Below are 26520 nucleotides of genomic sequence, written 5' to 3' on the forward strand. Positions count from 1 at the left end.
CAGTTCCTGACATCCAGTAGATGCCTAATAAATTTTTTTTTAAAGATTTCTGTATTTGGGGCACCTGGGTAGCTCAGTGGGTTAAGCCTCTGCCTTCAGCTCAGGTCATGATCTCAGAGTCCTGGGATCGAGCCCCGCATCGGGCTCTCTGCTCAGCAGTGAGCCTGCTTCCTCCTCTCTCTGCCTGCCTCTCTGCCTACTTGTGCTCTCTCTCTCTCTGTGTCACATAAATAAATAAAATCTTTTAAAAAAAAAAGTATCAGGGACTCTTGCTCTTTGGTTCTGCTCCAACCCCTTTAAAAAAAAAGATTTCTGTATTTATTTATATATCTGAGAGAGAGGGAAAGAGAGAGAACACAGATAGGGCAGGCAGAAGGAGAGGGAGAAGCAGACCCCTTGCTGAGCAGGGAGCCTGATGAGGGGCTCCATCCCAGGACCCTAGGATCATGACCTGAGCCAAAGGCATCAGTCAGGCTTAACTGACTGAGCCACCCAGGCACCCCCTAATAAATATTTTTTGAATGAATGAATAAAAAAAGGAGAAAGGATTCTGTTTGCTAAAAGTTTCAAAATCTCTTGCTACTACCTTTGGAAACTTAATTGCATTGATTAAATTTAGTTGGTGATATTTTGCTGATTAGTATGTCATGTGAATTGCATGTTTATCTTCCAGAACTTTAAAAAAAATGCTTATTTCTTTCTGCTTCTTCCTTTGAAAGTAGGCTAATAAAGTCAAGATTATCACTGTCCCCCAACTGTTTGGCATGGAAGTTTCGCTCTGCTACCTCAGAATGCACCCCTAACTTGAGGCGGCCCTTTTGCCATGTTTGGGAGCTAGAAATAACATGGACATAGGTGTTAAAACTCTCAAAGTAGGGGTGCCCGGGTGGCTCAGTGGATTAAGCCTCTGCCTTCGGCCCAGGTCATGATCCCAAGGTCCTGAGATCGAGCCCCGCATCGGGCTCTCTGCTCAGCGGGGAGCCTGCTTCCACCCCCCCTGCCTGCCTCTCTGCCTACTTGTGATCTCTGTCTGTCAAATAAATAAATTAAAAAAAAAAAAACCTCTCAAAGTGAGTGGAGAGTTGATGACTGCCAGCATCTGACAGATGTGAGAAGGAGAGGGGGGATGGCCATACCAGCCTAGAGAGAGACAGAAATGTATCTTCCAGCAACCAGAGATTAATTCTTTCATCCATTTTCATCTGGGTTTAAAATACTTTTCTCTTAATTGCAGCTGACATCTGCTGCACTGAAATAATTAATTCATCCATACGTTTAATAAATGTATTAAAGGCTTACTGTGTACCACACTACATGTGAGGTTCTGGGGATATAAAAATGAAAAAGCCATAGTTCCTGCCCTTATGAAGCTTGTAGTCTAGCAGGACAGGCAGCTAATTACAAAAAAAAAAAAAAAAAAAAAAAACTAGTATGATTAATTATAGCCATGATAAGGGCTACAGAAATTATAGAATGAAAGAGAATAAAAAGAAAAGCAGCAGGAATTTTGACCCGAGGGTACAGAAGAAGAAAAATCTAAAAGCAGGAGGACCTAGGATTGGGAGGGCAGCCCTGGATGAGATGCAACATCCTGGGCACAGGAAAGGATTAAGAGATCAGCAACCGGGGCTCCTGGGTGGCTCAATGGGTTAAGCCTCTGCCTTCAGCTCAGGTCATGATCTCAGGGTCCTGGGATCGAGCCCCGCATCGGGCTCTCTGCTCAGCAGGGAGTCTGCTTCCCCCCTCCTCTCTCTGTCTGCCTCTCTGCCTACTTGTGCTCTCTCTCTCTCTGTCACATAAATAAATAAAATCTTAAAAAAAAAAGAGAGAGAGAGAGCAGCAACCACATTTGCAAACACACAAATGTGCACTTGCACTCATGCGAGCACACGCACGCACATGCACACAAAACAAAGAAGAGAGAACAAAAACCAGGAGAGGAGTGTGTAAAGGGAAGTCCCAGGGCTAAAAGACAGCCCTCACTGCCCCAAAGTTCCACTGAAGGCCCCAGTAGTGAAGCAGATGCCCAGAATGCTGATACCTCATCCTTTCAGCATTGGCCCAGGCCCTGGGGTGGGTGTGGGGGGTTCCAGAATGTCAGAGCACTTTGGACAGAGCTCCCAAAGTTCATGCCCAAGCAGCACAGAACGAGGTGAGTTCAGATCACTATGACGGCTTGGGTTTCTATATATATCACCCTCCTCACTCACTCATTTATATGACCATTTTATAGGGAGGAATCGAAGGCTCAGAGAAGTTAAGTACTTTGCCAGAGATCACACAGTAAACGGCAAAGCTGGGAAACAACCTCGGCAGTGAGATCCCAGAGATCCTTAACTTAATGATATCTGCAAAGGCTCTTTTTCCAAATCAGGTCATATTTCCTGGTTACCGGAGTTAGGACACGGATACATCTTTTGGGGGGGCCATGATTCAACCCATTACAGTGCATATAGAGCACAGAGTTTAATCATTGTTAACTGTTTCATCAAAGTTAGCTACGACTATTGCATCAGACACAATGGCATGTGTTAGGAATACAAAATTTAGTAAAGTATAGCCCTGATCTACAATGAGCTCATTGTAGAACGAGTGGGACAGATGGGTTCGCAGAAGTACCACAACTTCTCTTGGAAAGTGAGTAGGTGTTTCTGGATGGACAGGGCAGAGGAGATTCTAAGGCAAGGAGGCAGCACAAACAAAGGCACAGAGATGCGAAACAGCAAGGACCAGTCAGGGAGTGATAAATAATTTAGTGTGGCTTGACATTACTCTTCAAGTGCGGGGAGGTTAAGAGAAAATCCTGGAGAGGTAGCCTGGGACCAGATCAAAGAGGATGTCTTGTTCCAAGCTGTGGAGAACCAGGGCAGAGTTTTAAGCAAAAGTGTTTAACAATCAGATTTGAGTTTCTGAAGGATCACAGAGGGACCCTACCATGTGGCAGTGTAGACAAGGGCGGAGGAGGGCCAGCACTGACGTCATCAGTCATTGCAGAGCCCGGAGGGAAGAGGACCAACACAGGGTTTCCTCACTGTTTGCACAACCATCCTGGGGGGAAGGGAGTGTCCTGGGTTGATTTCCAGACTGGGTAACTACCCTGCTTAGAACTCTTTCTTGGTTTCTATAATGCCTCTCTTTCTTTGTTTTTCTTGTTCTCATCTTACCTCCAATATAAATATATCAGCTCCTTTATCATCCCCACCCCCTCTGGCTGTCCCTCAAACCATGGTGCACCCCAAGGTGTTTCTGTCCTTGACTCACCTCTCTCCTCATTCTACTTGTTTATTCTGAGCCATCTCATTCACCTTTCTGGTTTCCACTACCCTCTGCTCACTAATGAGACTCATATCTATATTACCAGCCCAAATCACTCCCTCTACTTCCAAGTCCAAATCCAGTGGCTTACTAGAACATTTCCACTTATATGACTTACCCATGTTCTAAATTCTAGTCATTCTCCTTCCCATTGTCACCAAATGTATGGCAAACCTAATTACTCTTGTCATCATAATTTTTGGAATAGCACTAAAAGGGTCAACAGTGTTCAATGCTGCAGAAGGTCAAGAATGACAGAAAGTTCATTGGATTTGGCGTTTTGTAGAAAGTGAGAGACAAGGAAGTGAAAGCAGCAATCCAACTACTTTTTAAGGAGCCAAACTGTCAAAAGAAAAGAAAGAGGGAGGGAGAATTAGGGTCAAGGAAGGCCTTTATGTTTATTAATATCACACATACTGCAGGACACTCAACATGCCCCATTTCCAGGTTCTAAGAGCCAAAAGCACACAGACACACACACACACACACACACACACACACACACACACTTTACAAAGGTAATCATTATGAAACCTCAAACTTCCCTCCCCCCATCCCTACTGTCAAACATTTCCAAGTATCTCCTGAGGAACACTAAGCTAGAAAAAAATATGCCAGCAGAAAGGAATAAATTGATACTTAAGGGAAAAAAGGAAATAATGGATGAGCCAAGGTCCCAGTTCTGGAGGAAATATGAGGAGATGAGACAAAGGGCACAAAAGCAGCATTTAATGTGAACCAAGAGAAATGACACGAGAGATGTTCGAGCTTTGAAACCACACAGACATTGGTTGAAGTCACAGACTATCAGTTAATTCCTCTGAGAGATGCTTCTGACTAATCCCAAAAGTCATTCCCAACCTTTGCCCCTTTGCCACCTCCACCAGAAAGCCTCATGATGCCCACAGAGCTGGCCACGTGACCTCGTTTGAGCTCATGAGGTTAGGGACATGGAGAAGATTCCTCCTGATCTAATATCCACACCCCGCATTTTCCTTCTTTGAGTATGGGCACGATGCCTAGAGTTAGGACAGCATCCTCATAACCATGACAAAAATACCAAGGGAATCCCAGAAGTCAGCCCTGACTTCACCATATCACTGAATCACCCCCAGCAGTCCCCATCTCCAGGTGCCTTGTTCTGAGACCCCAGTAAGCACCTATTGGTTCAAGCCAATATAAGCAAATCGCCACCTAAAGGTCTTGGACAAAAGAGTTAACATCTCTGATCTACAATTTCCTTATCTGTAAAAAAGGACATGATACTTGCCTCATAAATGCAGGGAAAGAATTAAATAGAATAACATTTTTAAGCTCACGTAAGGTGACTAGCCCAGAGCTTGACAAAAGTCGATGACCAATCAATGTTAGTTCTTTGCTCATTGCAACCAGCTAACAACACACAGTAATTTGGGTGTTCTTGGTCACTGTAAAAGAGAATTGTAGCCACAATTTTTTTGTCCTAAAAAATTGGAATCAAACTGGCCTTTAACATGATTCTCATGCATGCTGGACCCTGAGACCACAGAATCAAAATATAATTTTGAATAAAACATAGATCTATTATCTAAAAATAAGGCAAAAAGAATTAAAGAAAGGGGAATAAAAATATATTCTTCATGTAGAAATCATAACCGAAGGGGTTTTCTAGGGGTATTGGTATGATTAAAAGCTGGCTGGTGACAGTGAATTAGCTGTACCCCTGCCCCTATATGTATAACAAGTCACTACTTCCTACCGAGCACCTTTAATATGTCCCTCATCTAAGAACTCCCTCTTCCTTATAAATCAACACTTCCAAATCTATGAGCAACCCTAAGCTCAAACACTATTTTATTCTGCTAGGCTTTCTTTCTTAATGTTCTTGACTTATCTTCATTGCTTATGCCCTGTGTGTATCAGTTTACTGAAATCACTCTATGTCCCAGCTTTTAACATCTTGGTAAGTCCTGATCATGTCCCGTATCACAATCAATAAATGCATCACCACAGAGGCAGAGCCCACCAAGCCGCTGCTTATCCACCAGGCCTAAAATGAAGGGTATGAACAACCCAAGCGTTTCTCTTTCAGTTAACAGGAAAACATGAGGATCCCACAGGCCTCAAAGCGTTAAATGGTCTCGTACATGAAGATACAAGAAAGGGCCTCCGGTTTATCAAGCTACCGTGCTTTGTAAAGCTCACTACCCACTGAGAACTAGGTGTTATTTTGTCCCCGTCTTGCAAAAGGAAATGTCGAGGCTCAGAGAGCTTCAAAAGCAGCACTAAGCTCACGTAGCTGGTGAAGGCACCGCGCTCCAGACTAACGGCGCCAAAGCCTGCCTTGTCTCCGTGTCCCACCCCCGCCTTCCTATAGATATGTCATCACCTTCCTGGAGGATGGAGGAGAAACACAGGATGGCTCATGCGTTACTTTCTAGCACCAGGTGTTTCCAGGTCTATAAATGCCTAAAGTAATTCCCGCTTCTCCAAGTTTCTCCAAGCATTAAAACTGCACCTGGACTTCAACTGGCCAGTCTCTTGAAAGCAAACCCTAGCTCTAGTTTTAAAAGGGAGGGTATGTTGGCTAACAAGACACCCACCCCACCGACACAGGTGGAAAGGCCTGGAATCCACACAGATGTGAGGGCCACACCACTGCCATGTGTATGGGGTCTTAGAGAGAAAGGGCCACCCATCTTTCCCCCAAGTATAGTACAAGGCAGGAGGGAAGAAAGGAGAGGAGTAACAGACCTCCAGGCAGGGAATACTATCCCAGCCTTTTTCTGACTCCTCAGCGTGTGGACTGCGAGTCTCAAAATCAGCCAAAAAAAAAAACTTTTAAAGTCAAACATACTTGGATCTGGATCCCAGTCCCACTGTTCTTCCAGCTGTGTCACTTTGGCCTTGGTATGCACTTGAATCTAGGTTCCACATCAACTAAAAACTAATACTACTACTGTTTATCTCACAGGATCACATTAGAATTAAAATGCTCATTAACATCGCACCTGGCACAAAGCTGGCACGCTCTATCAAGATTTTTTGTTCTCTTGTCCTATTTACTATGTCTTAACTCTCCTCATCCGTATGGTAACACCACAGTATGCTCTTGAAGTATTCAGTCCCCAGGAAGACCACAGGACAGACAACTACGAGCAAGGTAAACAACTGAAAGACACCAAAATTCAGGAAGAAGCACAGAGTAAAATGTGAGTAGCATAGCCATCTTGGTTTCAGATTATGCTGTATATAGATACCCACACGAGCAACTGGAGGGCAATAGTCTATTTACAGTGTCACTCGTCACTGCTGGCTTAACCACTCTCTCCAAACACATGGCCATGAGATGCGTGTTGGGGGAGGCACAGCCAGTAAGGAAGAGAGCAAGAAAAGATAGGGCCAATGAAGAGTAGAGGCCATGTTCCTAGCCCCACTTAGATTCAAAATGTAGCACTCTGTGCAAAAAATTACAGTGCTATTCAAAGCATCATCCCTCAACCAAACAATTTAGAAAAGAAAGAATCATAATAACACACACCAGAGTGAGAATATTTTCACATGCCCTTGTATTAGGAATGAGATACAGAGTATGGTACCTGTTTTAGCTACCCTACTGCGCTCTGGTCAACATAACTACTTTCAGACCCTGACCATCTCCTTGGCATGCATTTTTCCATTCTTGCAGCATTAAAGAGCAGATCTTGTGTCCTCTTGCCTGATCCTACTGTAACTTCCACTTCCTGTTTTCCCTTCTACCTCCTACCCAGACCATTTTCCCTGGCCCTAATGCCAAAGTCAGTAAATCTGTCATTCCCTATCACACTGCTCTTTATTCTCTCACCTAAAGCAACTGTTTGTACAGTACTTTTTCAGGGTTTTCCACATATTTTATTTCACTGTATCTTCAAAGTGTTGTAAAGTGGGTAGGGCAGAAAACAAAATTAAAATCTCATCAACTGTAAGCTGAGTATCATGTAATTTACGTTATTTGTTCATTCAAATTTCCAAAGCTCATGAGAATGGAGACTAAATTGAGACTGACTTAGAATTCTTACTTTAGGGTTCTGTGAGGCAGAATTGTATCAATAGGAAGCATGAGCTTCAAGAGAGCTACTTTTGGGATTTGGATCCCATTCCCACTATTCACAAGCTGTGCTATTCTGGATGGGTTATTTAACCTCTCTGAGCTAAAATCTGAAAACCCAAGAAAGATTTCAGCAAAGCAGGAGAGAAACCTCCTGAAAAGAAACATAAGGTCATCTAGCTTTAGTTCATTATTTAGACTGAGATGGGCATCCTAGATCCAGGATCTCAGGGAGAATAAAAGCATTTATAACAAGACAAAATAAAAGATACTCTTTAAATGCAGGTAGGGAACTGCCAAAAAATCACCTCATACACTTTTTAAAAAATTTTTATTAATTATTTTTATTAACATATAATGTATTATTTGCCCCAGGGGTCCAGGTCTGTGAATCATCAGTCTTACACATTTCACAGCACTCACCATAGCACATGCCCTCCCCAGTGTCCATCACTCAGTCACCCCAACCTTTCCACCCACCCCCCAGCAACCCTCAGTTTGTTTTATGAGATTAAGAGTATCTTATGGTTTGCCTCCCTCCCAGTCCTCATACACTTTTTAAATGGTCTCTGTTACTATTCTCAACAGTTTGTGTTATAAGCACCAAAATGTACTCTCCTATTGAGAGCAGTTCCATAGCTGAATGTGCCTTTTTTGGCTATAGCACAGCTAAACTATCAATGAGCTTTGGCTTCATGGTGGGGAAAGACCAAGGGTCCTACCTCACATATCAGAGCCCTTCCCCTGATTTTCACCTGACCTCTCTTCTTGGTCGGCCTCCAGTTCAGAAGTATCTCTACAATTGGCCAGGACTCTATTCAATTCCCATTCTTTTCATGTATCATCAAACTTCCCTTTCTTCAAATTGTTCCATATGACCTTCAGCTTAGCCAGGAGAATGCTGTGCTGGACACGTAGTGAAGCACTTGCTATGTATTTTCTCCCTTCAACCACCCTATAATATATATTCTGGTCCCCTCTATACAGGCAAGGAGATCAATATTTAAAGAGTGAGTGGCTGGTGAGTAGTCCAGATTCCCACATCTAGAGGTGATGGCTAACACAAGCTCTGATTGCATATTCAGAACTTCTAACAGCTCTACTCTTCCAGTTCCCATGCTTTTTTCCACCAGGGTATAGAGTATATTTCCTCATTGGGAAAGTGAACACTGATTAATGTTTGTACTAATTAATTTGCATATTCAAAACAACAACAACAACAACAACAACTGAGTACAAGGCTATCTGACCAGATGCTGAATTTGTATCTCTCTCTACTTTGGTCAAAAGTCTTTTTTTTTTTTAAGGATTTTATTTATTTATTTGACACAGACAGAGATCACAAGTAGGCAGAGAGACAGGCAGAGAGAGAGGGGGAACCAGGCTCCCCGCTGAGCAGAGAGCCCAATATGGGGCTGGATCCCAGGACCCTGAGATCATGACCCGAGCAGGAGGCAGAGGCTTTAACCCACTGAGCCACCCAGGCACCCCGGTCAAAAATCTTCATATCCGTGTTTTCTTCCATTACGAACTCCTTCCACTGGGGCTTTATTTCTACAATATAACTGTCTACAGAACACTTAGTAATGGGCTTTACTTGGGCGAACTAATGACAACAAAACTGAGGTAAAATGGCATGGCAATTACCTATCTTCCAGAAGGGGGAAGCAAAAGGGAAGGCTTATTTATCATCCTTCAGATGGTACCTGTACCTCAAAGACTAGGCCGTGGCAAAGCTGCATTTCTTGGATTTTCTGCATCAGTTCCATTTTCAAATGTTTTGTCCTGTGGCCGCACAGTTGATTCATAGTTGTCAAACTCCGTGTCCTCGTTCTAGGTTTGTAAAATATGTTCATGGTACTTAAAAATAAACTTCTATTTAAAAAAAAATAAAACAAAACTGGCCTTAGAACTTGAGATGTTTTATTTTTGAAACTTGCCCCAAAAGCTTATTTCTCTCAGATCTGGGGGACTCTTTTTATTTGCCTTCATGCAAATCCCTTAACCCTGCAGATGTCCCTCTGGGGGAGGACATCCCAGGCATCTTGGCGACGCTGCCCGCTCAGCCGGAGGGGGGCGGACCCCTGCTCACCCTCCTCAGCAGCTTCCAGCCCATTCAGGTGTCTGACCCCTCAGGAATGAGCCTTCCATCCACTCTCCAGTTTCTGTGGTATTCAGGACCTCCTTCTTTCTTCCTTTTCTTCTTTCTACCCACATTTTGGAAATCTTTTCAGGTTAGAAGTCAGTTAGATATTTTTTAGACTATTTTAGGAAATTGCCTAAAAACCACTAAAGAGAAAAACAGAAGATGGAATATTTGGGTGTGGCTGCCATGGCAGGAGGTTTAAGGGACCAGAGAGGGATCTCCTTACCATCACCTCACTGCTTTCAGTCCTCCCTTTTACCCCCAGAAGTAGGAACCAACAGGTCCACTGTGGACTCGGGCTGTATCCAAGCACTACGCCATCTCATCTCTTCATTACTTCTCTCCTCAGATCCCAGTTCTGCCATTATGAATCAAGTGATGGATGAATTTTAGTCAGGTAATATCTGCCATGGCGCTATATAGGGAAGGACAAAGTAAAGAATAGGAAGGTACGTGAGACCCTGACGAGCCTTGCCTTTTTCTGGAGAGGCAAGAGAGCATGTGCCTTTGGAGCCAGCAACCAATGTTGACGTCTTGGCTGCCAGCTACTAGCTACATCACTTTGGCTGTGGTTTTTTCATCACTCTGAGCCTCAATTTCCCCATATGTCAAAAGGAGATAAATAATATCACTTAGCTGAGTTATAAGAGTATTAAATAAGACAATACACGCTGGGCGCCTGGTGGCTCAGTGGGTTAAAGCCTCTGCCTTCAGCTCAGGTCATGATCCCAGGGTCCTGGGATCGGGCCCTGCATCAGGCTCTCTGCTAGGCAAGGAGCCTGCTTCCCCCACTCTCTCTGTCTGCCTCTCTGCCAACTTGTGATCTGTCTGTCAAATAAATAAATAAAATCTTAAAAATATATAAATAAAGCCTCTGCCTTTGGCTCAGATCACGAGCCCAGGGTCCTGGGATCGAGCCCCGTATGGGGCTCTCTGTTCAGAGGGGAGCCTGCTCCCCCGCCCCCGCCTGCCTCTCTGCCTGCTTGTGATCTCTGTCAAATAAATAAATAAAATCTTTAAAAAAAAATAAGACAATACATGCAAAGTGCTATGTACTTGAGCACACAGTAAACACAAAAGCACCTAGAACGAATCAATGAACAAAAAGAGCTCAGTCCCTCCACGTGGTCTACAGCTTACCTCGTATGATGATATTGTTATTACACATTCGTTTAAGAGGCACAACAGAGAAACAACTAACCAGTGTAGCCAGCAACCTTTCCTATGGGGGCAGGAGGGTGGGAGTGCTAAAATAACGGAAGTTGCACCATAGCCCGCATAACCAAAAAAAAAAAAAAAAAAAAATTATTTTCACCTGTCGTGCTCTCAACATAAGCATGCACTTCTTTATGATTCAAAAAATTTGGCTCATCTACCTTGGCCTTCTTTCAGTGCAACATCGTGCCCTCAAAATACCACTGCGAAAATATAACATCGTCAGCTGAGGACAATGATGTTAAGAAGAAAAAAAAAAAATCTATCTGAAGCAAAAGCTCAATGGGTTTGTCACAGATGGTCTCTATTTTCCATTCTGGTTCAGTTTATCCCACATCCCCCAGTATGGACTTCTAGTGCCAGAATTTCTTTTCTAACATCTTTACCTTTGCCCAGGTGAATGGAAGCATACCTTTCTCACATGCAACGGCGGCCCCTCCTTTGAAGACTTCCACTTGACCTTTCCTAGATTGAATAAAGGCAGCTCCCTAACAGAAGCGCGTCATCTCTGCCCGCGGCCGACAGATGGCGGTAGTGATCGCACGCGGTTGCTGGAGCCGGCTAAACCCTGCACTGTAGCGGTTCTCAACTGGCCAAGGAGCACTCTTGCCCTGTCTGCGCTAGCTTTTGCGGTGTTTACAAACATCAGTGACCCCACTGCATGTCCTTTAAGTACAAAACTACAGATCTGGAAGTGATGATAAGAAGTAGAAAAGGACAATGCAAAGATAGAGACCAAGTGACGAGAAGCAATAAATCCCGCAATTGTAGTGAAATGAATCATTCTGAGATATGATAACTGCAAAGGACAATGCCTATGGGAGGAGCACTGCACCTAAGCAATGAGCAATAATCAATAAAGGAAATCTCTGAATAAGTTTTTTTTTAAAAAGGAAAAACAAAACAAAACCACAAACAAAACACCTTCTGCAATTAGAGAATAAGCATCACCGTCAGATGCTCATGAGCTTGTCAGAGAACAGTCAGCCTAACATTCATGCAGAAGACTCTACAATTTCTTTGAGGCCATAAAGCTGCAGGGCTCAACCTTAACCACATACAGGAATCATGCAGGAAGCTTTCAAGAAGCCGGCCATCTGGGCTGCACGGTGGGCCAGCACTCAATCTCTGGGTGTGCGTGCGCCCCAGGCGTCCGCAATGTTGAAAGCTCCTCAAGGGACCCAGTGGGTCACCAAGGGTAAGGACCACTGCCTTCAATTCTAAGCATGGAGAAAATGCAGCTGCGACTGGTTCCATGGATTAAAATCCACTCTGGTGTGTAGATTGACGTGTAACATGCACAGACAACTTAGCAAGGAGTACTTCCCTATGACATCTGTATCTTCAAGGAGACAAATAACCTGCCTCAAGGGATTTTTCTTTTAATAGTCTTGGAGCCCGCATGGGGCAGGGGAGCGGGGGAGTAATATGTGTTTCCAGGAAAGAATAGAGCACGCCTTACTTTAAAGGTTTAAAGGAGCTATGCATGCACATATTTGAAGAAAATGTACCACACAACTATGAGCTTCAACATCTCGTCGTCATTTCAGGAAGTCCATTTAAGAGCACATGGACCCTGTTGAAGACTATAGGAGTTCTGAATACCTGTCCCTTCTCCTGACTTTCATCTCCGAAGGAAGGGACTAATTCCTGATCTACCTACTGATTCAGCAGATTCTAGTTCCGTTCCATCTCTTATCAAGTTTTGCATTCAAACACAGGCGCTGTTCAGTTCTTGACACAACCCTCCCCCTGCCCCACCCCCGTCACCGTCCCTTACCTTATCTGCCATTATCATAGAGGAGCCTCCGTGGATGCCCAGAATGGGGGTGAGAGTCTGAGCTGAAATGAAGTCAAGGATCTGGGCGATGGCCTCCTGATCTGTGTCGTCCGCAAACACCACGCCCTGGATCTTCCGGTCAGACATGAGATCACAGATGCGGGTGATGATGCTCTTTGGGTCAGTCTCATTCATGGCTACCAGCTCCACACGGGGGACCACGGAGAGATGATGGAAGTCATCTTTCTCGTGGGCATCTTTGATGGCCACCTCGTCGGAAGTGCCCACAAGGATGACAGCAATGCCAATGCTGGGGGGGCTCTTCTGAGAACGAGCCCTGCTGCCTGACACGGCCAGGACCGCCAACACCAACCAGAACTTGGGAGAACAGCACTCTGCTCTGAGCTTCATCTTCAACTCGTCGACTCCCTGAAAACACAAAGAGAGAATGGTTACATTATGACCCCACTCCATGACCTATCTTGGAAGGGGCTGGATACTGCAAGGTCAAGGGCCTGATCTCTTTTCTCTGATCATCATACCCCATGTCTGTCTTCAAGCCTAGTCCCCGATCTCTCATGTCTGCTAGGCAGAATGGGAGAAAGAAAATGAAACTTTCAAAAGCATCAGGAATCTTTAAGCAAGACCATGAAAGCTACTGCTATGGGCATCAGCAGCAAACAGAGGCAAAAGAGGGAAAGAGGACACAAGGGGTCCAGGCAATCATGCCAAGGGCACAAATGCAGGAGTCTCCAAGAAGGGGTCTCGCTGGTGCTATGGGGTCCCTGGCACTTCTGCCACAACCCATCCTTGAATTGCTCCTGGGCCAAGGGAATGGCAGAGACCAGGCAAATGAGCAGCAAAATGGACACAGCAGAGGCTAGGAACAAAACATGGTCTGGATAAGCCAGCAATGGGGAGCTACAGAAACATAAGCCCCTTTACTCTGTGCTCACCTCAAAGAGGACAAGAGCCCGAAGATTCTTCAACAACTCTAAGTAACTGACTTTTACAACTACTAAAAAAAAAAAAAAAAAAAAAACAAGAAACACATAAAACCAATACGTAGACAGTACTTTAAAAAACATCTCAATGGAGCCTAACAATTACCAACAATGAAAAAAATAAGATATTATCATTCCCCTTTCACAGATGTTAAAGTTAAGGCTCAAAGAAGCTATAAAGTCCAACGTTGTGTACCAATTAAGTGAAACAGACATGAATCCAGATCTTCTGGGTTTTCAGCCAATTTGCATTCCATTGCATTATGCCACACTGCCTCTCCATTGTCATTTTTTTGGGGTCTATTATAGTCTATTATCACAAGGAATAGGATTTTTGTTTTTTGTTTTTAAGTAGGCTCAAATTCATGACCATGAGATCAAGACCTGAGCTGAGAACAAGAGTTGATGCCCAGGGACCCCTATAAGGAATAGTTTTATTGTGATTTTTTATATCAAACTATGGTGATATGAGAAATACTACTGATACCTAGTAATGTTAGAGCCACATTAGAAGAATTTTCCATGGCGTCCTATAGCAACTTCCTTAAGATGACTGACTCCATGTTTGCACAAATTCACCACTGTTTACCTACAACACACTCCTGCCTTTTGCTTCCCCGTACGCCCCTAAATCTTACACTGTGCACCAGACTGAGGACACAGCTCCCCACAGAGCTTGGTCATTTCTCTTTACATTTCTTGCCATTCTCCAAGGGCTCTTCTTATTTAAATAGAACTCACCCCACTTACATTGTTTTGACTTGTTTTAAATAATCATTATGGCACATCTGTTATAGTCTGTGCCCTGTGTTAGGCATTTCCTTATAAGCCATCTCTTCATTCCTCATAGAAATCCTATAAATTAGTCACCTTTATCCCCATTTCTCAAATGGAGAAACCGAAGCTCAAAACAGTTATGTAATTTTCCCAAGGTCAGTAATATTATAATACCAGCATGCCAATACATAAATATAGCATTTTTGTTCTCCAAGGAAATATTCTACAAACTGTACCCAAAATCAGAAGCAGGGATTCTCATTCTTCTACAAAGATCAAGGATGAAAGTGCGGCTTAATACGTCCTACTCGCTTGAAAGAAAAGGTAAGATACCAGAGATCTAAAAACTTCGAGAGTTTGAGAGTTCAACCAACAAAAAGAAAACAATGAGGATATTGAAAAGAAAGATAAAGAAGCATTCAGTCTGAGCAGACTGACTGCAAAGGGCATTAAGGATTCAGGCGTGAGAGGCTGGGGACATTTTGTGGCTGAAGCAGCACAAAATCCAATCCAGTTCTTGGCAGAAAAGATTTTGGAACTCTTGCTGTGGTGCTCATCCTTCCACACTGCCAAGAAGGAGAGCTGTATTGATCGGCTATCGCTTCTGAATAAGACGAGTAGCTCAGTGGTTCTCACCTGAGCACAGCTCACTCCTGACAGTTCTCCAGGCTCTGTGAGTCCTGGAAACCCAGGCTGATGAACTGTATCCAACCTAGCAAGAGGTCCAGGGCATCCAATCCTCATCCTGGAGCTTAAAGCAAAGCAATGCTGTATGGGGGTGAGCAGCACTAAACATTTGGGGAAGAGAGAGAGGCTGAGCACCTCAAAGAACTATTCGCAAAATAATAATGATAAGAATAATCTGTTCAATTCCAGAGACTGTCTCTCAAGAACAACCAAAAGATCCTGAATTTGGCAAAACCAGCAGCTAACTTCATTCCAATAATATTCTGGCCCTACGGTGACAAGTCCCTAAATTAGATTCCCTCACATTGAAAAGTGGTCCACTCTGCCATGACAGTTTATTAACTTGAATGCACTCTACACTCTCCCACTTTGGTGTTTTATTTGCTCTTTTTGAAATATCTCTTGGGTTCCTCTATTTCTTCTCACACAATATATCAGACTTGGTTATGCAATGGCTAGATGTGATGCCCAAAGAATAGAACCTGGTTTTACAGTGCGTCTCTTTTATACTCAGGACAGAGCAGAGCACTTTACAAAGCAATACATTAAAGCAGATACCAACAACACAGGGACGGTGAGACAAACAGAGAAGCTGCTTTGAATACAAACTCAATTTCGCACATTAGGAGGGGGTCAGTTGAGAGAAAGCAGGCTGTCCATTTCTGTTCAAGGTAAGCAAATTGCTTCTGCTCCTTTCCCGCGACAGACCACAATGAGTCTTGATGGAGCTGCTTGATGCTGCTTTGCCCCCAACACTCACTGGACTTCCTTCTCCCTTGGAAGAACTGAGTGCTGTCGTCTCCGAGCTCTCACGATAGCCTGCATGTTTTTAAATACCTGCTTACTGTAATTATATGATTACGTGACTGCATGTGACTGCCTATCTTAACTCGTTGGTATTCTCCTTGCAGGCAGGGGCTATTGGGCTTAGTCAGCATTTATGGAGCCCTGACCACCTGGCAGACATTGCTCTTGGGGGTTGGAAGAGGCCCAGGCTCTACCCTCCACAGTCTAAGAGAAGATACACACAAACACCCCTTCTCATTTCTGTTGGCATGCCTGGGGTCTAGCAGGGCCTCACATACCACAGAGAAGGACTCAACAAACATAAGCCACTGAATTTCTACCATTATAAAATTGTCCACATTTGACCATTTTTATCTATAATAATAACCTACTTTATATATGATGTATTTATAGTAACATTTGACCTGTAACTTACCATATGCTGGACTCTATCACTGCCAGCTAACTTACATGTATTATTAAATCCCAAATAAACACCATAAGTCATACTTTTTCCCTATATTATAAAGGAGGAACCTGATCTTCTGAGAGGTTAAGTACCTGACAAAGTCCACACCACTTATAAGGGGTGGTATTAAAACGTGTCTGTCCCCAAACCCTTGCTCTTCCCTTTCTGCTACCTCTCAATATAAGAGTGTATGAATAAACGAATACAGGAATGAGTGAATGAACAAAATCACCAACCAGAACCCAACTGCACATGTGACACCATCCCTGAGGATGAACCGGTTGCCCAATCCTCTCACCATGTCCTCGGCAGGGAAATCAGGATATATCCCTAACCTAAATACCTGGAAGAGGTCTTGTGAGGATCAAATGGCAGAATGTATATGGGAGTGCTTTGAAGAATAGAAAGTACTCTACTCTACAGATGCAAAGGATGTTACCTTTAAGTTTCTACAGAAGTTGTTCAAGGAGACTAGCTGTTTGTGAAAGCAGAAAGTCAGCATGTGGGAGGCGGGGTAAGAGAAAGGCAGGCTGAGGCTGAGAGGAATGTTAAGAAGAATGTCACAGGGGGCAAGACATATTAGCTCCTGGACAGATATAACTCCCGGAACAACATGCCCCATGATGGCCTCAGGGTAGCAGCAAGCTCAGCTCGATTACTTGGCTGCACTTGGCTTACCAGTCAAGTGCAGCAGAATTTCAGAGTCATTCAGGCCAAGGTCAGTAATGGCAATCAGGGGAGCTCGTCACCCCCAGACCATGATAGCCAGAAATCAGGCACTGGGGTGCACAGGCAGAACCAATAGCAAAGGGGCAGGACTGGAGACATGACTGCCCAGTTCCAGTCCCTCTGCCCCCTTGAGGCACAAGGAGAGGGGTCACCAGATGTCTGACAAGCAGAAGACCATAGCAGCTGTGGTTTGTGCCTCCAGCTGGGACACAGTAACTACAGCAGGAACCAATCCACACTTGGCCCACAGCAGCTCTAAGGGAAGATACATCTGAGAGAGGATCTGGGCCAATCCTGTCCCCAGAGAAAACGGAGTCCTGGGGCAACACCAACAGGAAGGATAAAATGTGATTTAATAGATGATTAACTCAAATTTCCAAGCACCATCCCGTAATGCAGTCAGGACCATGCTGTTTGGAGTGAACCAATTAAGGAAACTGTGATTAGAATATGACAGGCAGTGAGAGAAATGAAGATTGTAAGTGCAAGAACTAGGCATCAGGTCCAGTTTCCCAAGCTATCAATAAAAACAGGCCCTAGAATTCATAACATTAGGGAGTGTGGGGAAACAAGGAGTCTCACACAGTGTAAGTCAAGTGAAGCATAAATGAGTATAACCTTCCTGGAGGTGGGAATAGCTATCAAAATTTTAATACCAAGATACAGTACAAATGTGAAAATATTAGAAGGGACAATGAGAGATGTCACATACAGGTACCAAAAGGTTACAATAATCATAATCATACCCGAATCTTAACATCTAGGCTTGACATGTGTGAGGTAGGAGCTAAAATACCTGGGGAGAAACAAATAAATCCAACAGACAAACTATAAGCAATGACATAGATGATCAAAAACACAAAGCCTGAGGGTTGCCTGAATGGCTCAGTCGGTTAAGTATCAGACTCTTGATTCTGGCTCAGGTCATGATCTTGGGGTTGTGAGATCAAACTCCAAACCAGGCTCCCAGCTGGCATGGAGCCTGCTTCAGATTCTTTCTCTCCCTCTCCCTCTACTCCTGCCCCTCTTGCTGTTTGCCTAAAAAAATAAAAAGAAAGAAAGAAAGAAAGAAAGAAAGAAAGAAAGAAAGAAAGAAAGAAAGGAGAAGAAAAGAAGAAAACAACAACAACAAAACAAAGCCTGAGTCGTAAGCTTATTCTAGTTCAGAAATCCAGATAAACATGTACAATAGAGAATATATATTCTTTTGAAGTACATGGAAAATATTAAGTTTACAAAAATGACTCAATAAATTCTAAAGAATCAATATGAAACAACTGCCATTTTTCTATAAAGTGACTAAATTACTGTGGACTCTGAGGAACTAACTGATGGTTTTGGAGGGGAGGGGGCTGGGAGGTGGGATGAGCCTGGTGCTGGGTATTAAGGAGGACATGTATTGCATGGAGCACTGCGTGAGGTGCATAAACAATGAATTCTGGAACACTGAAAAGAAATTTAAAAAATAAATAAAAATTTTAAAAAAATTAAAAAATAAAGGTAGCTAAAAAAAAATCACATATCCAAAAACCTTTTTAAAACTTAGAACCAAGTAACTGTAAATATAAGAAAAAACAAAACCAAAAGCTAACTGCTTAAAAGACTATCATAGACAAAGTTCTGACAAGACAAATCACAGAAAATAGAGAGAAAATGTAAATTAAATTGACAATGAAAAGGGGACAATGTGTGTGTGTGTGTGTGTGTGTGTGTGTGTTGGAACATTTAAAATAATAAAAGTATATTATGAAAATGAATTGCTTTTAAACTTAATGTATAAATACCTAATAAAAAAAAGCAAAACAAGGTTCAAGAAGATTTAGAAAATTTGAATATACTAATAATCATTAAAGAAAATAAAATGGTTATTAAAGTCCCCTAGTTCTAATTCACCAAAACCAGTCTACCATCCGTGCACTCAGCCTTTGCCAAAATAAGAACAGGCATGCATGGTTTTATAGATGAAGACTACCAAGCTTTTTTTTTTTTTTAAATTATATTTATGTATTTTAGAGAGAGAGTGAACAAAGAGGGAGAGGAGCCAGGAGAGAGTGAGAGAGAGAATCCCAAACACACCACATGCTGAGCATGGAGCCTTACACGGGGCATGACCTCATGACTCTGAGATCATGACCTAAGCAACAACCAAAAGTTGGAAGCTTAACTGATGAGCCCCCCAGATGCCCAGAGGCCTACCAAACTTAAGAAGTGGAGAGCCTTGTTCTTTTAAGTTGAACAAAATAGAAAAACAAAGGAAGTTTAGTTCTAAATCCAGATAAAGTACAAGAAAAGATTATCATCTTTCACTTATAAACATACAGGTTAAAATAAAAATTCCAAAGAAAATATTAGCTAAACAAACAAACAAACAAAAAGTATATTTTAAAAATAATAATAATCAGGGTGGCTGAATGGCTCATTGGTTAAGTGTCTGCCTTTGACTCAGGTCATGATCCCTGGGTCCTGGAATCGAGTCCCACATTAGGCTCCGCATTCAGTGGGGTGTCTGCTTTTCCCTCTGCCCCTCTCCATGCTTGTGCACTCTCTCTCTCTCTCCAATAAATAAAATCTTAAAAAAATTAAAATAAAAATGATCATAATCATAATCAAGTGTGGTTTATACCAGGAATGTAAGGATGGCTTAATTTCAAAATATAAACCAAAATAATTTACCACCTTAATGGATTAAGGGAGATATTTACATGACTATCTCAAAAAAAAATGATGGAAATACATTTGATTAAGGGAAAAATCTATTTATGATATAAATGTTAGTGTATATTTTTAAAATATTCTTTGATACTAGGAAATGGAGAAGATCATCAATCTTTACCTGGTACAAGAATATACTAAAGACTTGATCATATTTGTTTTGGCATTCAGGAAAAACCAAGGTTAGTGCTATCACTACTACTAGAAACTATGGTAATAAAAGAAGTCAAGAAAACAAAAGGGTTTTTTTTTTTTTAAGATTTATTTATTTTAGAGAGAGGAGAGAGAGTGTGTGTGAGTGAGGGGAGGGGCAGAAGGAGAGGGAGAGAGAATCTCAAGCAGATTCTCCATGTGAAGCCCGACCCAGGGCTCAATTTCATGACTTCAAGATCACGACCCTAGCCGAAAACAACTAAGCCACCCGGGCACCCTGAAAACAAAAGTTTTGAAGAATAAGAAGGAAAGAAAAATAAACTAGCATTATATGAAGATATGATGATTCTTTACATAGAAAATCCAGTGGAATTTAAAAACTATTATTTTTAGTATGGGTAGGGTGTGATTGCTGGATAAACAATACTCTTAGAAAACATCAATAGCTCTCTTTTAACCAACTAGAAAACATGATAGTCATAACAGCAAAAGAAACTCTAAACTATTTAGGAATTAACAAAGAATACATAGGACCTCTGGAGAGAACATTTGAAACTCTTTTCAAGGGTATGAAAAAAAGGCTGGAACAATGTAATCATATACCTCATTCATGGATGTGATTACAATATTACAGTGTTCTATTCTCTCCTGAATCAATCTATAACTTCAAGTTAGTTCTATCAAAATTTAAAAGCAAGATTTTTAAAGGAATTTTTTTAACTTATTCTAAAATGTATATGGAAGATAAAGGTATGGAAAGAACTAATTAATTATATAAGATGTCCTTATCTGAGCCAGTAATAAAAGTGTGCTATGAGCAAAGAAGTATGATTAGCTCAACTCTGCAGAACAGATCCAAAATAAAGTTTTTAATTAACATAAATTAAATTTAAGTTCCAAGTCAATTTTGAGTTGTATTTTCTAAATTCAAATTTAGAGGAGCAGAGAAAATGCTGAACCAAAAAGGTACTTTTGACTCAGAATGCTTAGCTCAGGAAATAAATGTGTTCACCAACCATCTGATACAGAAAGTGTGAGTATCACAGATGTCAAACGTGTACTATCTAATGCTATTCTGAAATACAAAACCAATATCTACTTCTAGCAAATGAATTACAATGCCATCTATATATTCAGGTCATTTGGAAACCCAATTTCAATCCTCCAAATGCATTTAGGGTCTGCTAACTATGATCTAAACATCATCTAAATCTGTAGAAATAACATATAAAAGGCATGAATCTTTGATTTCAGCTGGCTTAAACCTAAAATTTCTCTCTGCATTATTATTCCCTCTGCATTGTTATTTCCTTCAATCTCACACTATTACCATCAATCATTACGCTCTTAGAGCTTCTGAACTCTATTGACCCTGCCCTTTCTTCAGAAAGGAACCCAGTAAGAAATCCTGGTAGTTTGGGCAGTGGGGGCAGGGGCTAAGAGTCTGTGCTCATGAATCCGGTGATGAAAGAAAAGTCTACCTAGATATCCCATGAGCATACTGAATCCGTTTCTAATGTAGTGACCAGCATGCCAATAAACAGTCCTGTAGGGTATTTACTTATCTAAAGACACTCCTGTGCAGAACCAACCCCAAATGCATTTCAACATACCGTAGCCACAATGATCATAGAAAATCAAAGAAAACAGGGACTTAGTTAACTTGCTACTGGGAAAGTGTTTTATCAGAGAAGAGCAAGACAGATGAGAGAGGGAAAACATACAGGTAAACCCATGACCCAGCAGATGAACGAACCATTAAGTCCTCTTATACAACGCAGGCAAGAATGCCCTTCCAAAGACCACCAGTCCTTTCAACCCCTGTGTGAAGACACCCTCATCACTGCAAAGGTCTAATGTCGCACTGAATTCCTTGGGAGAGAAATTTTCTTTCTTAGGACTTCTGCTGAATAAGAGCCTTCTTGTTCTTATTTGGTCCAAGCTGACCTACCATCTGAGCACCTTCCTTGTCCTACAACACTTCCAGTGGCTAAATCTTGGCTTTTTGATCTGAGCTGTTCCTTCTTGCTTTACGTACAAAGCAGAAGGATTGCTTCTACCGTCACCCAAGTTCTAAACACAAGGGTTGTACAGATAACTAACAAAGGATTATAAATCACTTTCTGTGTGTGCATTTTAATAGAAATGTGTAATACAAACGTAGATGATTATCTGTACTCTCACCAGCAACAGTTCATTCATGGGGTTTTTTTTCCCCCCTTTGATATTCTGCAAGAGCAGACACCAAAATTGTTCAAAGCTTCTCTTCTAACATCTGCACATGGTTCTTAATTATAATTAATTCATATGCCTCAAAGGACAGTGTGGGCAGCCCTGCTGAAATCCAAACCTTGTGAAACCTGATTCTGATTACTACCATTTGGCAGCTGGTTAGGGCAATTGCATATATTGGTTTAACAGCAAAATAGCATTTTCAAGTGTTAATAAAAATTATTGGCTTGTCACTGACTATTAAGGAGGGGTGGGGTGAGCAGTGCAAATGGGTGATGGATGACAGAAAGAGAAGCACAGGACAGAGCAGCAGGAAAATCTCAACTGGGAAGGAGGTCAAAGGAAGATATCAGGAGGGCAACTGTGAGCCAGGGATGGGGCCGGGTTCTAGACCTATAGACACTTACCAAGAAACTCTGCTGTTCTCAGGTACAAATAAATAACCTGTGTTAAAAAAAGATCTAAGTGATGGGTGTTGAAAATGGCCATGTCCAATCACCCAAGGTGACCTGCTCCACTGCTTCAGTACATTCCAGCCACTATAACCATCAACAAAACCTCTACTGTAAACCACAGTGCCTCCAAGCAACAAGAATCATGCTGTGTTGTGCTGGGCAGAAGAGAGCTGTGGAGTTAAAAACACATGCTTTACACTTACTCCTAGCTTGCTGTGCCATCTTGGGTCGGTTTTCTTGGCCTCTCTGACCCTCCACCCACTCATCTGTAAAACGTGAGACTCATCGCTGCTTTCACAGGATTCTGGTGGAGACTGGTTGATTTGACAAATGTTTATTGAATGATTTCTATGTGCCGGATAACATTCTACAAAGTGAATCCAACACTGAATGTGATACAATCTACAAGAAGCCTTCAGTATCATGGCCAAGACAGAAAAAAGGCAGGAAATTACAGTACGATGTGACAAGAGCTATAATAGAGCATGCCCAGGGCACCACAGAAGTCCACCTAATTCTGCCTGGGATATCAGGAAGAAACAACACACCGAAATTACAAAAATAACAAAATATACGGGATGCTTGGGTGGCATGGTTGGTTGAGTGTCCAGCTCTTGATTTCAGCTCAGGTCTTGATCTCAGAGTCATGGGATCCAGCTTCACCTGAGTCAGTCTCTGCACTCGGGGGTTGGGGGTAGGGGAGTCTGCTGGAGCTTCTCTCTCCCTCTCCCTCTGCCCTTCCCTGGCTCTCTCTCTCCCTCTCTCTCTCTCATTCAAATAAATAAATAAATAAATCCTTAAAATATATATATAACAAAATATTAGTTAGAAGGGTATTATGACACAGTGAAGAAAGCAAGCCAATGATGTTTGCCATGGAAATTTACATCCACAGAAGTGTGTTAGAATCCCATGGAACTTTGCTTTAAGTGACACTATGCATACAGAGTTCATTTCTAGTGCTTCAGAGAACTGCACTAAATTCTCAGTATTATTTTTCACTTTTTAGGGTCTGTGCTATAATGAGAGTATGTACTATCTTCCTGTTAAAATCTAATTACACATGCCTTAAAATTTTCTAAGACAGTCCCTTAGATCCTGTGAATGTGAACTTTGGTATAATGCATGCTAACAAAATGATACTGACACAAGTGCAGGAAAAAAGATCTAGAAGTCAAAGAGATCTAGAACTGAAATCTGGATTTGACACCGTGTGGGGAGGGGAGCCAATAACTTAAATTATCCAGACCTCGTTTTCTTCATTATAAAATGGGGGTGTTTGTCCTCACCTCACAGAGTTGTTGTGAATATTAAACAATTTACTTGAAAGCATCCAGCAAATAGTAGGTACCTGACATTTATTCACTGAATGTGAATATACTCTGTTCAGAGGGAGAGAAGGACTTTCTTTTGCCTCAAATTACTTAGAAAGGAGTCTCTCTCTCACACCATCCTCTTTTGCTTCCACAATTTCCACTGACCTTAGAAATGGGTTGTTTCAGAAAGTTAGCCTAGCCTCTTTATGAGAGGCTTATGAGACACCTATGAGAATGTCAGATAGATAGATGGAGGGAGGGAGGGATTGATGGACAGATAGATGGATAGATAGGTGCATAGTTGAATAGATGGATGGATGGATAGATAGATGGATGGATGGATGGATGGATGGATGGATGGATAGATGGATAGATAGATATCTCAAGCATCAATACCAAGGGCTAGCAAGGTTGTAGAATGCATGTGAGACTCTCATATATCACTGTGATTATGAATGGTGTACATACTCTGGAAGACTGTTTTTAGAATTCAAATAATGTTGAACAAGTTTACCGTGTAGACTGGCTCTCCAAGGTATTTACCTAACTAATGTGAAAACTTTTACTCTATGAAACACTGCATGTAACTGTTTAAACAATACCTTTTCAGAGTTGCCAAAAACTGAAAACCATCTATATATCTTTCAGTGGATTAGTACATAAACTATGGTACAAATAGCCAGGCACTACCCAATGATAAAGAGAGCTATTGAGGCACACAACATGGGTGAATCTCAAAGGCAAAATGGTGACTGAATAGAGTCAGATTTAAAATGTTGTATATGGCATAATACCATGTATATAAACATTCTCAGAAAGATTAAAAATGACACCAATGGAGAACATACCAATGGTTGTCACATGTCAAAACATATTAGGGTTTGGGGAGGGTGTGGCTATAAAGTGGCAGCAAGAGGGAGTTCTGGTACCCTAATTGTGCTGATAAATCTAAACCAGTGTTTTAAAAATCACAGGCCTGTATATTAAAAAAAAGTCAATTTTACTGTGTATTAATTTATAAAGTCAAGTGATAGTACTAAAATTGTTCTCTAAAAAGCTAGTCTATAAGTAATAACCTGATATCCAATATAAACAATATTTAAATCCTCCCACCAGGCAGCACCTACTTCCTCCTTCTCCCCACCAGCCACCAAACAGCCACCAAATTTTGTGCAAAGTAATATAACAACTTCAGCTACATCAAAACACTCACATCTTCACTCACTAACAATGATTCTCCCTGCATGGAGTACAGGAAAGGCAAACCCAAGTCTCACTACTCTGGCTAGTAAGATATCTTCCTAGCAAACCCTAATGAAGTTAAGGCAAAGATTACGTCCATGTTCCTTGTCTATCTCCCATTCCTAGCAGAGTGCCTGGCATATGGCAGGTGCTCAATAAACATTTATTGATGACAGTTCATGAATGAACCAATGAATGAGTACCTAAGAATACCACAATGAATTGCCTGTCTCCAGCAATACTGACATAGAAATGAAGGCACTGTTTTAGGTCTTTCACTCCCCAAGGCTTACAACATGAAGGAAAATACTACCAACCCCAACACCATTTCCAATTTCTTGATATCATATAGGAATCATTCCTAGGTCAAAGTTGTTAGCTGATAATTTCTTACATACCTGAGTGTTTATTTTCATGTGTACATACCTATGTGAATCAATGCCTGTATGAATGATTTATGCATATGTACATAATCAGCCCTCTTACTCTTGGCCTCTGAATTCTAAGATGATTCTGCTGATGAAACACAGCAGCCATATGTGATCCCACCTTCACTTGGAGCCTACATTTAAAACAAGATGCTGAGGCCATAAAAGACTTCACAGAAAGCACAAGAGCAGGGCCAGAATCAATAGGGAACAAAAGCTACACCATTCAAGCTGGCTGGGTATTAGGCCAACTCTAGACGTACTCATATATTCCTTAATATAAAATGCAAGTTTTATTACTACCATCCAAAGACATATTTGTTGACCAATCATAACTGAACTCTGACCTTGTTTAAATCCCTCTAACAACACGTGTGGAATTGAGCATCTCCTCAAAGAATTAATCGTAAGTTGAAACATGACTCTAATTTCCCTTCCTCTTCTTCCTCTCTTCCTCTTCCTCTCAGATTACTCTATAAACAATGCTGTAGCAGAAGGGACACAGAACTGAGGATCAGGAATCTCAAGCCCAATAACAATTCTGCCACCAACCAGCCACGTGACTTAGAAAGAATTACTCAACCACTCTGTGGCTCTATTTCCTTATCAAGGAAGACGGGCTGGTTGCTCTCCGAGTCTCTTCTAGCTTTAAAAATCTGTAAATCCCTCCATCTTCCATTTTCCCCTCAAGCTCAATGCTCTACTCTTCTTGGCGCTGAGCCCTGGGAGGCAGACCTGTCTGAAGCCCATCAACAGGCTTCCTCATTGTCTGGCTTCTAGCTGGGTTTGACCAATGGAGAGCACCAGCTGGAGCTCAGGGGAACAAAAAGACCAGTCTAGGGCATTTACCATTCATTCTTCCTTCCCCGCGGGTCTGCTGCGGGTTAGTTGTATCACGTGACTAAAGATCACAATTTCCCTAAAATGACTCTCTCCACATGGCTCTCTCCACACAGCACCCTCTCCAGATTCCAGAAATTGCTCCCACTTTCCTCCTCCGAGACTGCA

At 42.0% G+C, this 26520-nt stretch overlaps 1 protein-coding gene across 3 annotated transcripts in view; it reads right to left on the bottom strand.

The window, feature by feature from the left end:
• GRIN2B (glutamate ionotropic receptor NMDA type subunit 2B) overlaps nt 1-26520 on the bottom strand; it is a 405939-nt gene that overhangs the window by 266736 nt on the left and 112683 nt on the right. For all 3 annotated transcript variants that reach the window (XM_032855041.1, XM_032855043.1, XM_032855042.1), the window contains one exon: nt 12523-12951. In XM_032855041.1, coding sequence (XP_032710932.1) covers nt 12523-12933 — 411 coding nt within the window. In that variant the 5' untranslated portion in view covers nt 12934-12951. The remainder of the gene's footprint in view (nt 1-12522; nt 12952-26520) is intronic.

The sequence above is a fragment of the Lontra canadensis genome, unplaced genomic scaffold, assembly GCF_010015895.1.
Source record: "Lontra canadensis isolate GAN:19392208 unplaced genomic scaffold, GSC_riverotter_1.0 scaffold9, whole genome shotgun sequence".
NCBI lineage: Eukaryota > Metazoa > Chordata > Mammalia > Carnivora > Mustelidae > Lontra > Lontra canadensis.